Below are 16,558 nucleotides of genomic sequence, written 5' to 3'. Positions count from 1 at the left end.
GTGCTATTGATTACGCAGAAATTAAATCAGCAAATAATATGGTAGCAACTTCATGCATTTAAGGCATCTAGATGTGGCAAAGATGACTTGCTGGAGTTCAAACTGAGCATCAGAATGTAAATTTAGCGGAGTGGTCTGCATTGTTCAAAAACTGCTGAATTATGTGATTTTGAAACAATAATTTTGGTTTATAAAAAATAGTCAGGTAGCAGATGGAAAAGCTCTGGCGATGTTACAGGATAATGATGTTTGAGATAATAGAGAGGCAATGTTAGGGTAAATTACACCTTGTTAAAACTATGGTATGCAGAATACCATCTCTGAAAGCCAAACACGTCGAACCTTGAAGCAGATGGGCTTACAGCAGCAGAAGATCACAGAGCTGCCACGCCTGTCAGCTAAGAAAAGTAAACTAAGGCTGAAATTCACACATGCTCACCAAAAAGACCGAAAAAAAAATATGGTTTTTCAGAAGTTAGTCTGCTTCTGCATTTTGGTGCAGTTTTTCTTAAACTTAGAATCACAAATGTAACATGTCAATTTTAGGGGGATGAGAAACCTAAAACGACCTTAGACTCTCATTAATACAATCTTTACATCTTCACTTCAGATGTTAAAACATGTTAAATTCTTCTACATATCAAGTGTCATAAAGAACAGTCGAGGCATGTGTGCTACTCTGATTGGGGGGGGTCTGTTTGTAGGGTGGTACAGAGGCCAGTCTGATTAAACCCCTCGCGGTGGCGAGTGCTTGAGTTGTGAGGCGCCACACGAGCTTGCTGGAAAAAGGCTGCAGGGAGCAGGTGTGCATGTTAATGAGGAGACAGCAGCTGCTGCCCCAGCCAGCCACCCACCCCACAACCCCCCTCCTTTCGTCTCCCATATCTGCAGCCTCCTTCCTTCATCCATGGCATCCTGTCCTACTAATGTCCTCAGCATGGGGACAGGAAAAGGCTGAACTGCCCAAAAACATCATTATAAACTCAAAAATGTTTACGTTGTTCTTCTTATATCAAATATGGAATGAATCAAAGCTGCCTTTAGGAGACACTCCAGTGAACGTCACATACATCATGAGTTGGACATTCTTTGCAGTGTCGGCATTTGAATGGCTTCCCTCTTTCCTATGTTCTTCCAAGTGAAACGAGGAACAAGAGAAGAGAAGAAAGAAGAGGGAGCATAAGTGGGTCCCTCCCCCCCACACACACTCCCATTCAGAGCTCACTCCAGGCCAGGCATATTCAGCTGTTACACCTCCTCTTTTCTCTCATTTCTCACATCTTTCTCCTCTCAGTGTCTCGAAAAATCTTTCTGTGAAACGTCCTCTGTTCCTGAACTGGCCTGCGTTGCTGGTTTCACTTCCTCTCTTAAAATCTAAACAGTTGCTGGCATCCAATCCTTCATCTCTGTGCAGCTTCTTTCCCTCCAAAACCAGTTCAGTCTACTCCTGTCAAACCGCCTCTTTTAACAGTGAGACTTTCTTCCAAAAGAGTCTGGAAGAAAGGCAACTAGAACAGGCTTGGCTGGACTCTTAAAAGTACAAAGAGAAAGCTGTTTGAGAAGGAATGTTTACTCTAAAGAGTCTCTTGGCCTGATTTTTAACCTCAATAGAGGCTAGTAAGCAGCTGCATATCATTCCTCCATGAAAAAATAAAAATCTTAGAGGATTTGAAACTTTGCAAAACAGCCCAATGTCTCACACAAGGCCTAGAAAACAAACAGAAAGTCCCCGCACCCTTACGCTGATGGATGCTCTATGCAATCACACTTCAGCTGAGGTGCTAACAGTAAGTCAACTATAGCACACGCTGGGCAAAGAATGCTAACAGTTTGTTCCTTCACTTGGCAAACACTGTCAAATACACACTTGTCTCAAAACAGTCTTTACAGGCATAAAATCAACTGCTTCCAGAAGGTCTTGAATGTATAAAAAGGTGGGTAAGATAAAAAATATTCAGAGATTTCTTTATTGAGCCTTTTCTGTGTTCAAAGCAAACAGAACAAAGCAGCTGCTTCAACAAGTGAAATCTGGTGGCCTGCAGAGCCCGATAACGTCAACAGCAGCAGGTAAACCAGGCCACTGGAAAGGTAAATAAAGAAGACATGAAAAGAAGGGCTCAAATCAGAAGCTGAGCAAATATCAGGTGTTTGGGAGGTATAATGTAACTGCAGGACAGCAGTGGAATTATCTCTGCGGTAAGGACGATACTGTTATTATCTCCTCTGTCATCCCTGCCCTGGCAATCGTGATTGTTCTCCTCCGCACCGACTTCTCGTTCATCTCTTCTTCAAATGCTTCCGCAGTAGCCGGTGGCAACAGGTCTGTGGCACGGATGGGACGCACGACAGCGCCGGGGCGGCGGCTTGAGCCTGCAGCAGATGTTGTGGTGACATTTGACCCTGAGCCAGGCGTCACTCTAAAGGGGTTTTCCTGACTGCAGGGCCAACCTGCCATCTGCCATCTTTCTGAGGTCACACGCAGATGGAGAGATGTAATATGTGGGCTACACATGTGCACTGTACACAAATAAAAGCCCAGGGAGATTACATGGATTCAGGCAGCTGCATGCAGCTCACTTTGGATGCTTTTTAATAGGCTTAGTGAATTAGGTTGTCTATTTATTTAATTCAATAATTATGCCATGTAAAGCTCTGTGGGACACAAAGTCAGGGTCTGGTTACATTTTTTGCAAAACAAAAATAACTGTAAATATTCCCAAATTTTATTAACTACAGGAAAAAAAACTTTAACTTGTTAATAATTTCTATTGATTGTAACAACAAATTAGTAACACATTTCTGATTTAAGCAAACCTTGCAGAAGAACACGCACACAAAACCATTAAAAAATACCAATTTATTATGGCCTGTAGTTTACATTTTAATTCATTATAATATGAAAATATTATGTTATGTACAGATTAATTGATCCAACTGAGAGGAACAGATTTTGGCAGGAAATGCAATGTGCCAAAGGATGGGTCTGACCAGACATGAACCAGGGAGGCAGCTGTTTTACTGGAACCTTTCTTAAATGTTCAACCCTACAAGTTACAATTATTTTACTGTTTGCCTTTGGCCTTTCTCAAACATATACAGGTCCTTCTCAGAATATTAGCATATTGTGATAAAGTTCATTATTTTCCATAATGTAATGATGAAAATTTAACATTCATATATTTTAGATTCATTGCACACTAACTGAAATATTTCAGGTCTTTTATTGTCTTAATACGGATGATTGTGGCATACAGCTCATGAAAACCCCAAATTCCTATCTCACAAAATTAGCATATTTCATCCGACCAATAAAAGAAAAGTGTTTTTAATACAAAAAACGTCAACCTTCAAATAATCATGTACAGTTATGCACTCAATACTTGGTCGGGAATCCTTTGGCAGAAATGACTGCTTCAATGCGGCGTGGCATGGAGGCAATCAGCCTGTGGCACTGCTGAGGTCTTATGGAGGCCCAGGATGCTTCGATAGCGGCCTTTAGCTCATTCAGAGTGTTGGGTCTTGAGTCTCTCAACGTTCTCTTCACAATATCCCACAGATTCTCTATGGGGTTCAGGTCAGGAGAGTTGGCAGACCAATTGAGCACAGTGATACCATGGTCAGTAAACCATTTACCAGTGGTTTTGGCACTGTGAGAAGGTGCCAGGTAGTGCTGAAAAATGAAATCTTCATCTCCATAAAGCTTTTCAGCAGATGGAAGCATGAAGTGCTCCAAAATCTCCTGATAGCTAGCTGCATTGACCCTGCCCGTGATAAAACACAGTGGACCAACACCAGCAGCTGACACGGCACCCCAGACCATCACTGACTGTGGGTACTTGACACTGGACTTCTGGCATTTTGGCATTTCCTTCTCCCCAGTCTTCCTCCAGACTCTGGCACCTTGATTTCCGAATGACATGCAGAATTTGCTTTCATCCGAAAAAAGTACTTTGGACCACTGAGCAACAGTCCAGTGCTGCTTCTCTGTAGCCCAGGTCAGGCGCTTCTGCCGCTGTTTCTGGTTCAAAAGTGGCTTGACCTGGGGAATGCGGCACCTGTAGCCCATTTCCTGCACACGTCTGTGCACGGTGGCTCTGGATGTTTCTACTCCAGACTCAGTCCACTGCTTCCGCAGGTCCCCCAAGGTCTGGAATCGGCCCTTCTCCACAATCTTCCTCAGGGTCCGGTCACCTCTTCTCGTTGTGCAGCGTTTTCTGCCACACTTTTTCCTTCCCACAGACTTTCCACTGAGGTGCCTTGATACAGCACTCTGGGAACAGCCTATTCGTTCAGAAATTTCTTTCTGTGTCTTACCCTCTTGCTTGAGGGTGTCAATAGTGGCCTTCTGGACAGCAGTCAGGTCGGCAGTCTTACCCATGATTGGGGTTTTGAGTGATGAACCAGGCTGGGAGTTTTAAAGGCCTCCGGAATCTTTTGCAGGTGTTTAGAGTTAACTCGTTGATTCAGATGATTAGGTTCATAGCTCGTTTAGAGACCCTTTTAATGATATGCTAATTTTGTGAGATAGGAATTTGGGGTTTTCATGAGCTGTATGCCAAAATCATCCGTATTAAGACAATAAAAGACCTGAAATATTTCAGTTAGTGTGCAATGAATCTAAAATATATGAATGTTAAATTTTCATCATGACATTATGGAAAATAATGAACTTTATCACAATATGCTAATATTTTGAGAAGGACCTGTACATGTGCCTGACCCCTGTTCTGTAATTCTTCTAATAGATTTAAATTTAGTCTTAAAAGTTTGGCAAAACTGTAAAAAAGTAGTGATCAAGTAATGCCAAGGTTTTACAAAGGTTTTACAAATCATGCTGTTCCCAAAATTTCAATTTATTTTACTAAATGCCAGATAAAGAGCCGGATTGACGTGAGAAATTAATGCAAAACTGCCCCTCCTTCAAATGTTTCTTTCTGTGCACTGCCTGTCAGCTGGTTGAACAAAGATTTCTAAACTTTTCTGTGGCTTACAAGAAAGAAGAAATTGGCTGTTTGGAAATATTTCTGGTCAGCAAAAAATAGGCATGGCTTAAAAAATTAATTTAGTTAATGCTGGTTTGAACTGCAGTAAGCAAGCTACAAGTGGCATGTCTGTTAAAAAGCTTACCTATAGTCAAGTCTTTGCATCTTAGTTTCTGTGATTTAATAACCAGGCATTTTCTCTGATGTCTCTGGTGCCTTCATTTGGGAGTCAAACTGGGTTAGTGGACCATGTTTGTACCTATGACTTTCCCTCTCTTCATCCCAATCGTCCCCCACCGGCACCCCACTACTTCTCATTTCCTGGCCGTTTGCTTCTGTGGCTCGGCTAAGTCCTTTTTAGTCTTGTCTGATCTATTTTAAAAGCTTTGCCCAAGGGGAGAGGGGCCTCTCTTCCCTGTTTTTCTCCCCTTTTCTTGCCCTCTCTTGTGCTTTCCCAGCAGCGTGTATCGTGGCTAACCACAGTGTCAACTTTAATACCACACGAGGAGAAACGTGTCTCTGAAACGTACACTGAGATTTGGCTTCAGTCACACAAATTGACGCTATTGGGATAAAATTGGCCTATCGAGTAGAACAAATTCTGTCGGAAAATCCATGGCTGTTGTTTTTAGTGGAACTGAAGCAGAAGTTACCGCTGAATCCTAACTGGCCACAGAAATTACAGGACTCTCCAACTCTTGCCCTCTCCTTATGTTCATCACTCTTTTCCTTCCTCTGTAATTGTACAGGAGAGCTGACCTGGCCGGCCCACATCTGGCGGCCTTCTTTAGTGACCCTGTGAATTTAGGAGCAATATGGATGTAGCCCATGGGAAAGAACCAGCTACCCCCAGGGAACAAGCACTTAACATGTGTATGTGAGTAAGTGTTTTTTGAGAGACTGAGTTGCTCTAATGACTTCTGCCACAGCCTGCTTCACGAGGCTGGGAACCACTTATAGGCTTTCCGGGAGTCTGAAGGTGCAACTGACGGTGAACCCTCAGGACGTTAGTGTACGTGTTGCAGAAAAAATCCCATCATCACATCCTGCCTGAGCTAAATGACTCCATTCTGTTTTTTTCTGTGTACATAAATCCATTTATTTGTTTATACATTGGCACATAATCACAAAGTTGTATATCTATATGCCAGTTTACCTGTTATCCACATCTGTTTTTGACTTAAAATTACTTTAACAGTGAGGACAATTTACACAGTCAATACAATCTGCAAATTTCAGCTGTCCCAGGTTAGAGATTTTTTTGTGGTGGTATTCTTGATTGTGAATACTGGTAATGCGTAATCTAATAGTGAAAAAGATTGATTTCACACCGATGTCTGTATGTTTCTTTGTGATTAAGTGTTTTCATGAATTATGGAGATAAATGTTTTCTGAAAACATTGTTTTAGACCATTATTCCATTTCGATCCCCTCTTGGTTGGCTCTCATGAAATATGACAGATTGAAGTGACATAATCAAGCCTCTAGTTGACTATAAGTCAACTATAGAGTTAGTAAAAACTGTTGGTTGTCAAAATGAGTATGAAACATCCCTTTTGGCTTGTAAAAACTGATGTACTGTTGGTACAAAACCTCCCGTGGCAGATGGCTCAATTTTACACCTGACAAAGTGGGGTATGAAATGGCACGAAATATAAAGTAGTATAAAGAAGTATAAAATGGCAAAATTACCATCACTCTGTCTTTTATAACTTTTATCAGCTGCCATATTTTGCATCTTCAACCGCCTCCTGTCTGCCTGCTTTTGGGACCTTCAGACACCAAACTTACAACAATTTCAACATGTAACCAATCAAATAGCTGACACGTGCAATTTGTTCACATTAAATTGAATACTTTAAAATCTTCAGTGTAATACGTTCTGCAATGTAAAATGAAAGATCTCATTGAAGATACAGTCATATCTAATAAAGTAAGTGGAAAATCATCATAGGTAACATAAATAAAGGCTTAAAATCAATCTGTGTGTAATTAATCTATATAGTGTGTTCAGTAATATTCTAATTTATTGAATATGACTGTATACATATATGCCATACTGTATGATTTCTTGCCACAGTAGAATTATGTTGAAAACATCCAACAGGAAAACAAATTAAAGCTCCTATAACACGATTCACATGTTAAAGAAGAGGAGGACAGTAAGGGAAAAAAGAGGATGATATTAAGGAGTCACTCACAGCCACAGTCCAGAACATTTCGGATACTGCTTGAAATATATCTTTGATCGTGTTTCACATTCTTTCATAACAAACTGTTTTTATCAACAAGAGCCTAAAATCATAGAATAAGAACTAAGCTTAAAACAAAATAAGCACACGTGAAAAATGTAAACCCACTGCTGCAGTACTTTTATTCCTAGGAACAGTTTTGGACGTTCATTCATAAATATCATAAATGATAGGATTGTATAAAGAACTTGACCTTTGATCTTGCATAACTGTATTAGTGTAAGCAAAAACAGATTTGAACATGATTAAAAAAATTATACGTTTTGGTTTACAATTTTATTATATTGCAATTCATTTGTTTAAAATAATTCCTGGCGACTTGTTCATGGTTTAGTCCACTTCTCAACCATTGGCTGCTGGAGATGGGCTCCAGCCTACCTATGACCCTACAAGGATGAGGTGAGCATTAAAAGTGGTTGGATGAATAGACAGTAATTCCTGTTCTACCTTCCATTAACTAATGTGCAATAGTTACGTTGAACAAAGGCTAAACCAATAATAACTAAATAATTTGACCATATGCTTATAGTCTATCTAAAAGTTCCCTGGTTCATTTTGACGTAAACAATGTGCTTGTTGTGTTGACAGTTATTTATAGTCGCCAGTCAAGAATATTATTAAAGCCCGATTGATACCATCCTGTAAAACCTAAATTACTATTGACTTACAAAGGATTCCCATACAAGACCACCTCATCCCTTTCTCCTAAATATTCAGTGAAAGACTTGCTGTGTCCGGTAGTGAGAGTGACTGAAAGCTAAAAGCACACCTGGCAGACATCGTCAATCTGTTTTTTATGTGGAGCTCAATGGGCAAAAACCACAAGTAATCATGGGTATTAAGGAGCACGGTGCTGTGTTTATGAGTGGATGGCCCACATGATTGTTATACTTCAACCCACAAGCAGGTGGTCTGGCAGGAGGAAAATAATAGAAAAGAGGAAGTGTGGTTTGGAATACGCACAGCACTTTTGTTTCTCTCTCACACACACACACACACACACACACACACACACACACACACACTTACACACACTCATGCAGGTTGTCAGTGACTGCAATCAAAGTTTATATGATTTGTCTTGGCATATGCCAAACTATGAGGCTCAAATATCAATGGTGCAGAGGTTCTCTACCACCAAGTCGCTTCTTTCAGCAAGAAAACCCCGCTCAACAGCCAAGGGCAACCTAACACTGGTGGCGGCAGCGGCCATATAAAGGCCTTGTACTATGTGCTTCTGCTTGTGTGATGATATGATCAGATACGCCACCTTTTCTTCCCGCAGGCCACTCCATGGCTGCTTCCTGACTCTGAATAGGAGTTCAGTGGTGGGGGGTGGAGGACGTGAGGGGGAGTTAAGATAGACTCATCTGACTGGGGCAAACAGAGGTGCCATTGAAGAATGCTCAGAACTGAAGGGACAAGGGTTCACTTTCATAGAGGTAAATTAATACTGTAGCAGAGACACATACCAGTGAGGAATTAATGGCTCTGATTGTTATCTGAGGCATCACTTGCTGAAACCCCTAAAAAGCCAACAGGTTTTAGCAGCAAAATTCAATCTCTCCCATTTAAACCCCTTAATGACTGCTGCCCTCCTTGACACATTAAATCTCAAGTTAGAGATGCCAAGAAAAAGAGAAACCAATGTGGCTGCTAAACACTCTTGCAGCAACGGGGGTTTTGATTATGTTAGTTAAAGATTAATTTGATTATTCAAAATCTTTATATATGTTTTCAGCTTGCTGAAATGTTAAGCTAGAGTCAGATTAGTGACTTTTTACAGTACTTTCTATCCATCTTTAAAGACAGGTGCAAATAGATTCTTTCAACAATGATGTCAACAAGGAACTCCAGTATTAGCTTTGGTTACATTTACATACAGTAGTTTGCAGAAGTCTTAAAGTTAGCCTGATTTTTTCTAAGATTTTAATAACGTTTTTCTTTGGACACTGGCTCTTTTGCTCACTGTCATTTCAACATCTTACCTTTTTTTAATGGTTTTTGCAGCACTAGTGGCCATTTCGTTCTCATTTTTTGTTTTGAAAGTGAGCTGACAGGAAATGGGGGTGGATAGAGAGGAGGAAGACATGGTACAAGGACTACAGGCCGGGATTCAAACCCTTGACGGTGCTGCTTCGAGGACTAAGGCCTCTGTAAATAGGTCGTGCGCTCCACCCCTGCGCTGCAATTGCACCCTTAACCACATAACAAATTTTTTTATTGTCACTTAATTCTGACTCATGACTCATGACTCATCTTGCCATAAAAAGGCTCCTAGAATCCTCTAGGGATATAGCCAGGGTTGTGTCATTACATAACAGGCAATTTAACAAAGAACATGTTTTAAACTGGATCCTTAGGTACTTTTGGCAGAATCATCCTGTCACAAAGATACAGTTTGATTGTGTTTTTTCAGCTGAATCTATGAACAGTTATAAATATAACAGTTTGACAAAGAAAATTACATTTTAGCACTAAGAAGATGATTCCTGAAAAGCTATTTGCTAAAAACTTGGCAAACAGGAGACGATCAACTTACAGGGATAGTTCTTTAAAGTGAGGTTGTGCTAAATAAGCATCTAATACCTCAGCTGGAGTTGAAAACTCTTTGTCATTTTGTAAAAGCCCAGATTAGTTTGTCCATAAGATACAGGTCCTTCTCGAAATATTAGCATATTGTGATAAAGTTCATTATTTTCCATAATGTCATGATGAAAATTTAACATTCATATATTTTAGATTCATTGCACACTAACTGAAATATTTCAGGTATTTTATTGTCTTAATACGGATGATTTTGGCATACAGCTTATGAAAACCCAAAATTCCTATCTCACAAAATTAGCATATTTCATCCGACCAATAAAAGAAAAGTGTTTTTAATACAAAAAACGTCAACCTTCAAATAATCATGTACAGTTATGCACTCAATACTTGGTCGGGAATCCTTTTGCAGAAATTACTGCTTCAATGCGGCGTGGCATGGAGGCAATCAGCCTGTGGCACTGCTGAGGTCTTATGGAGGCCCAGGATGCTTCAATAGCGGCCTTTAGCTCATCCAGAGTGTTGGGTCTTGAGTCTCTCAATGTTCTCTTCACAATATCCCACAGATTCTCTATGGGGTTCAGGTCAGGAGAGTTGGCAGGCCAACTGAGCACAGTGATACCATGGTCAGTAAACCATTTACCAGTGGTTTTGGCACTGTGAGCAGGTGCCAGGTCGTGCTGAAAAATGAAATCTTCATCTCCATAAAGCTTTTCAGCAGATGGAAGCATGAAGTGCTCCAAAACCTCCTGATAGCTAGCTGCATTGACCCTGCCCTTGATAAAACACAGTGGACCAACACCAGCAGCTGACACGGCACCCCAGACCATCACTGACTGTGGGTACTTGACACTGGACTTCTGGCATTTTGGCATTTCCTTCTCCCCAGTCTTCCTCCAGACTCTGGCACCTTGATTTCCGAATGACATGCAGAATTTGCTTTCATCCGAAAAAAGTACTTTGGACCACAGAGCAACAGTCCAGTGCTGCTTCTCTGTAGCCCAGGTCAGGCGCTTCTGCCGCTGTTTCTGGTTCAAAAGTGGCTTGACCTGGGGAATGCGGCACGTGTAGCTCATTTCCTGCACATGCCTGTGCACGGTGGCTCTGGATGTTTCTACTCCAGACTCAGTCCACTGCTTCCGCAGGTCCCCCAAGGTCTGGAATCGGCCCTTCTCCACAATCTTCCTCAGGGTCCGGTCACCTCTTCTCGTTGTGCAGCGTTTTCTGCCACACTTTTTCCTTCCCACAGACTTCCCACTGAGGTGCCTTGATACAGCACTCTGGGAACAGCCTATTCGTTCAGAAATTTCTTTCTGTGTCTTACCCTCTTGCTTGAGGGTGTCAATAGTGGCCTTCTGGACAGCAGTCAGGTCGGCAGTCTTACCCATGATTGGGGTTTTTAGTGATGAACCAGGCTGGGAGTTTTAAAGGCCTCATGAATCTTTTGCAGGTGTTTAGAGTTAACTTGTTGATTCAGATGATTAGGTTCATAGCTTGTTTAGAGACCCTTTTAATGATATGCTAATTTTGTGAGATAGGAATTTGGGGTTTTCATGAGCTGTATGCCAAAATCATCCGTATTAAGACAATAAAAGACCTGAAATATTTCAGTTAGTGTGCAATGAATCTAAAATATATGAATGTTAAATTTTCATCATGACATTATGGAAAATAATGAACTTTATCACAATATGCTAATATTTTGAGAAGGACCTGTAGAAGCTAAGCCAATTTATTTGGTCTTCGAAAAAATAAAATATCAAAGAATGTCATAGTTGATTTTGCAAATGCTGTTTTATGAACTTTCATCACCCTCAGATTAGACAACTCTTTACAGAGAAGTCAATCAGGATTTTTACGCAAGACATGAAGGCAGATGGCGGTGCACCACCAGCATTGTTCTTGTGTTAAAAGTACATTGAGGTAGAACTTTCTTTAAAAGATAGTAGAAGACCGCTTTGGAATAGCCCAGCTTAGACCAGCCGTTAGCTTAAGCTTCCAAGACCAACTATTCTGTATTTATACACAATGAAGATGCTCAAAGACTTATCGCCTAACTAGTCTTTAACTGTCCCTTTAAGGATTACCCATCTCTCAGGTCTGCTGTCTTTTTATTTCTTGTCTCTTAAACACAAGTCTCTTTTTTAGGCATGGCACTTCGTCTTTCGTCCTTCATGATTGTCATTTGTAACTCACACAAAAACATGTTTTCATGTTCTGGTGCAGGTAATGGACATAAAACTGGAAAAACAGAAAACGTAAAAAAAAAAAAATAGTGATACTGATTAGAGCAACTCGTTCGTTCGTTCGTTCGTTCGTCGTCTTCCGCTTATCCAGGACCGGGTCGCGGGGGCAGCAGACTCAGCAGAGACGCCCAGACGTCCCTCTCTCCAGACACCTCCTCCAGCTCCTCCAGGGGGAGCCCAAGGCGTTCCCAGGCCAGCCGAGAGACATAGTCCCTCCAGCGTGTCCTGGGCCGTCCCCTGGGCCTCCTCCTGGTGGGACGTGCCTGGAACACCTCCCGAGGAAGGCGTCCAGGAGGCATCCGGTATAGATGCCCGAGCCACCTCAACTGGCTCCTCTCAATGTGGAGGAGCAGCGGCTCTACTCCGAGCTCCTCCCGGATGGCCGAGCTCCTCACCCTATCTCTAAGGGAGTGCCCGGCCACCCTACGGAGGAAGCTCATTTCAGCCGCTTGTATCCGTGATCTCGTTCTTTCGGTCATGACCCAAAGTTCATGGCCATAGGTGAGGGTAGGAACGTAGACCGACCAGTAAATTGAGAGCTTTGCTTTTCGGCTAAGCTCTCTCTTCACCACAATGGACCGGCACAGCGCCCCCATTACTGTGGCAGCTGCACCGATCCGTCTGTCAATCTCCCGCTCAATTCTTCCCTCACTCGTGAACAAGACCCCGAGATACTTAAACTCCTCCACTTGAGGCAGGAACTCCCCTCCAACCTGAAGAGGACAAGCCACCCTTTTCCGGTCGAGTACCATGGCCTCGGACTTGGAGGAGCTGATCCTCATCCCAGCCGCTTCACACTCGGCTGCGAACCGCCACAGCGCATGCTGTAGGTCTTGGCTAGAGGGGGCCAGCAGGACCACGTCATCCGCAAAAAGAAGAGACGAAATCCACTGGTCCCCAAACCAGACCCCCTCTGGCCCTTGGCTGCGTCTAGAAATCCTGTCCATAAAAGTTATGAACAGGACCGGCGACAAAGGGCAGCCCTGCCGGAGTCCAACATGCACTCGGACAGCCGCTGCTGTCTTTGTTTTGATTCTAAGGAACCAGACCTATTATAATTTAAAGTTGATTAGAGCAACTTTAAATTATAATAGGTCTGGTTCCTTAGAATCAAAACAAAGACATTAAAGCTGGTTTACACCATTTTCAGTGTTGCATTTGATTAAATGTAAACCTTTAAAATAATAAAAGAACTTAACTTCAATAAAAAAAAAAAAAAACACAAATCTTGAACTTTTAGTTTTCAAGCACCAAATCAACCCAATCATTGCCAGTTCAAGTCACTCTGCAATCAACTCAGTGCCAAAGGAGGTATGCGATCTCTCAACAACATCCTTCTTCGCCCTACATCAAGTCGGCCCGACATCTTTCATCTCTGGGCAGAAAGAAGTTCGGCCCTGAGCTGCTTTGATATGGGTCATCCATTGTGCTGCTGGAATCTGCAAGATATTATTTCTGGTCTAGACTGCTTCAGCTCAGTTCCCTGCCTTCAGAAGGCATCACTAATGGGCCATTTAAAATAAAAGGATCCACAACTCTTTAGCTTGGAAATTATTAGTCTCTGAGAAAATGTAGAAGGGAAAAATCATGAATTTTAGGGCTGGTTTATTTTAAACACCTGTAGCTAGAATAATCAAAGCATCCAAACATTGACAATCTGCCTAGGCTTTGACAACCTTTGAACTTTTTACTGACCATCCATTGCCACAGTAACAACAAGGACAAGAAGAGAATAACACTGAAATACGCAATCACTCGCTTGGTCAAACCCAACCTAATGTCCATCTCCGTGTATAATTGAAGACGTCTGAGGAGTAGGACAGTGCAGGGGCACAATGATGGCTTTGTGGCCCAGTGAGGAGGTTGTTTGTGTGTGTGTGTGGGCAACGAGTGAATACATGACCAGGCCAAATTAAGTTGTGGTGATTTGGGGGGGGGTGACTGCCCACTTGTTGCTGTCCAAAGCTTTAACCTGGCCGGCTCAATCATTCGGCAGTGAACGAACCTGACTGCTGCCGCTAATACCAGAGTGGAAATTTAAACTAGAAAGCAAAACAAGAAGAATGTTTAGGCTTAAACCTAAAAAATACAACTACTAAAAACCTTTATTTAATTTTTTAATAGGTTATAAAACGTCTAGCCATCTGTCTTGTGCAATCAGAGAGAGTGAGCACTGAGGGCTTTTGAGGAGGGCACAAAACTCCCAAGAGAAGGTGTGGGGGGGGCAAAAGGACAGGGTTTGAGGGTCTCTCTGGGAAGCCTCACCCAGATTAGTCACACAGAATTAATCGCAAAGCAGAACAATGGTCGCCCAGCTTCTGGCAAACCCAGCTGTCGCTCCGTGAAAGAAAAGAAAAACAAGATTTAGGGTCGGAGAGTTTGGCTGGAGATACGACAGAATGTGGTGGCAGTAACACATACCCAAACACAGTATCTCACGGTGACCCCTGGCCTCATCAGGGTCCACCACTTATTTCGCTCTACATCCTCTGACCATTTGCCACCCAGAAATAGCTCCAGCAGTGTGAGTGCACACCGGTTCATTTCCTTTACATGCAAAACCCCAAAATCTCTGAGTCAGTTCAGACTCCACAATCACACATTCCACTCATCATAACTTGCAGATTCAGAAGACAGAAACAGATGTTACACTTACTTGCATTCTCCATTGCCATCTGGAGTTGCTTCACACCTCCCCTGGTTCAAACATGACTCTGTGGGCATGGAGCATCTTAGACCTGCAAAAGCAAGAATTTAACACGTGTGTACTCTGCAAAACATCCTAAAATAACTAAGTTTATTTTAGCAAACTTTGGAGGTAAGAGAGCAGAGTGTGCTTCTCACACAGGAATTAGAAATTACACAAGTAAAGCCTCTTAAGTGTGAAGTCCACCTGCGACTCTTGCTACCACTAACTTGCCAGTGGTTTGCCATCAGCATGCTCTAATATGCAGCATAACAGCATAAAGAAAAGTATGCAACATTTAGAAAGTAACACAACAGTGCGATCTCCAAAAAAGCACTAAATCCAAACCGCAGAGGCTTACATTCACACACCAGAGAGAAAAAGTTGCTGGATAAGTCTGCAACAGCTTCCTGTGCAGAGAAAAGAGCGCAAACTAATCCGGGAGAGGTTATTTTAGGAAAAGACGAGTTATTTATGATAGAGCATATAAAACATTTCAGAAAACTTTAGGAATAAATATTGGCAGCTGACTAAGGAATTTGAGGCGTGTGTTGAGGAAGTTGGAAAAAGTTCCATAGGTTGACAAAAAAAGTAAAAAAAAAAAAAAAAAACACCTTAAGATTCACCAAGTTTTTATAAAAGTACATTTTCTTTTATTTTGTGGCGGTAATGAACAGAAAGCTCCCCGACACTCACCTTGTGTTACTCCTATCAGCGACAACAGGAAAGTTAGTTTCACTAGCAAAAAAATATGCATTCCTTCTGGTTTAAAAAGATTGTACAAATCCACGTGGGTTTTTTCATAGATCCGATAGTAGAATCCTCCTTGACAGGGAAAAAACAGACCCTTTCAGTTCACCCAAGAGTAGATCCACAGAGAGGGAGTTAAAACCGTGAAGCAGACTCCGGGAATGAGACGTTGTCACTTCAAGTCCCGAGTTGAAATGATTTGAGGGACGAAAGTCTCCATCCGCTGCTCTCCGCTGTGAAGGGGCGTTTTTTCCTCCACACCGACAAGCTAACAATCACACAGTTGTTCCCCAGACAGGCACAAGCTGTGCAGCTTGATGAAGAGATAGCAGGGAGTTTGTTTTCTGTGTCTCCCAGCGGTTTTCCCACGTAGTAAATGGTTAATTAGCTGACACTTGTGGAACGTCGACATCGGTTTTCCTCGGGATGCTACCGAACTGCCAACTTATTCAAGATGACAAAAAGCAGTAAAAAGCATAAAGGAGAAATTTATCTTTGCATTCATGATCTTACCAGATTTTACATCAAAGTTAAAATCTACTCTTATTTACATGTACGGGAGAGTGGGGACGGTTGCAACAGTTTTTACTTTTCCCTCAATTTCTCACAGGCTATTTGTATTTGAATGACAATATTTTAACATAGTAAACTCACATCTGTCCCCTACACACCCATACAAGTGCAGCATTTAGAAGCCTGATGTAAAGCAAGCAACGTGGATATATGGGGACAGTTGCAACAGCAATTTATTAACAAATAAAACACATTTTTCATCACACTTTTTTCAAATTATTGGCTTATTCAACTATTTAACTGAAGAACGTCTGTTGCATAAACAATCATATTACATTATCATTACATACCATCACATAAAAAATGCATAAACTGATATTGTTATTCTAGAAAATTATGAGAATCCATTAGAAGTTTTACACAGAAACACCCTGTCATAGGGATAAACCCGAGATGGCAAAAAAGATCCAAAAAAGACTGAAACAAATGTAATACTGAACACAGATTTAATAACAAAGACACCCCTGTCTGTTGTCATTTTCTTGTCCCGTGGCATGCTGGAAAAAAAACCCACAAAAAACG

The 16,558-nt window shown here is 41.8% G+C and overlaps 1 protein-coding gene across 1 annotated transcript in view; it reads right to left on the bottom strand.

The window, feature by feature from the left end:
• LOC124877947 (neurogenic locus notch homolog protein 1-like) overlaps positions 1–15,658 on the bottom strand; it is a 53,135-nt gene extending 37,477 nt beyond the window's left edge. Inside the window, exons 1-2 of the mRNA XM_047381604.1 lie at positions 15,410–15,658; positions 14,684–14,765 (exon numbers count right to left, since the gene is read on the bottom strand). Coding sequence (XP_047237560.1) covers positions 14,684–14,765; positions 15,410–15,470 — 143 coding nt within the window. The 5' untranslated portion in view covers positions 15,471–15,658. The remainder of the gene's footprint in view (positions 1–14,683; positions 14,766–15,409) is intronic.
• Positions 15,659–16,558: the final 900 nt, after the last annotated feature.

Source organism: Girardinichthys multiradiatus, chromosome 12, assembly GCF_021462225.1.
Source record: "Girardinichthys multiradiatus isolate DD_20200921_A chromosome 12, DD_fGirMul_XY1, whole genome shotgun sequence".
NCBI lineage: Eukaryota > Metazoa > Chordata > Actinopteri > Cyprinodontiformes > Goodeidae > Girardinichthys > Girardinichthys multiradiatus.
This window is presented reverse-complemented; position numbering and strand designations above follow the sequence as displayed.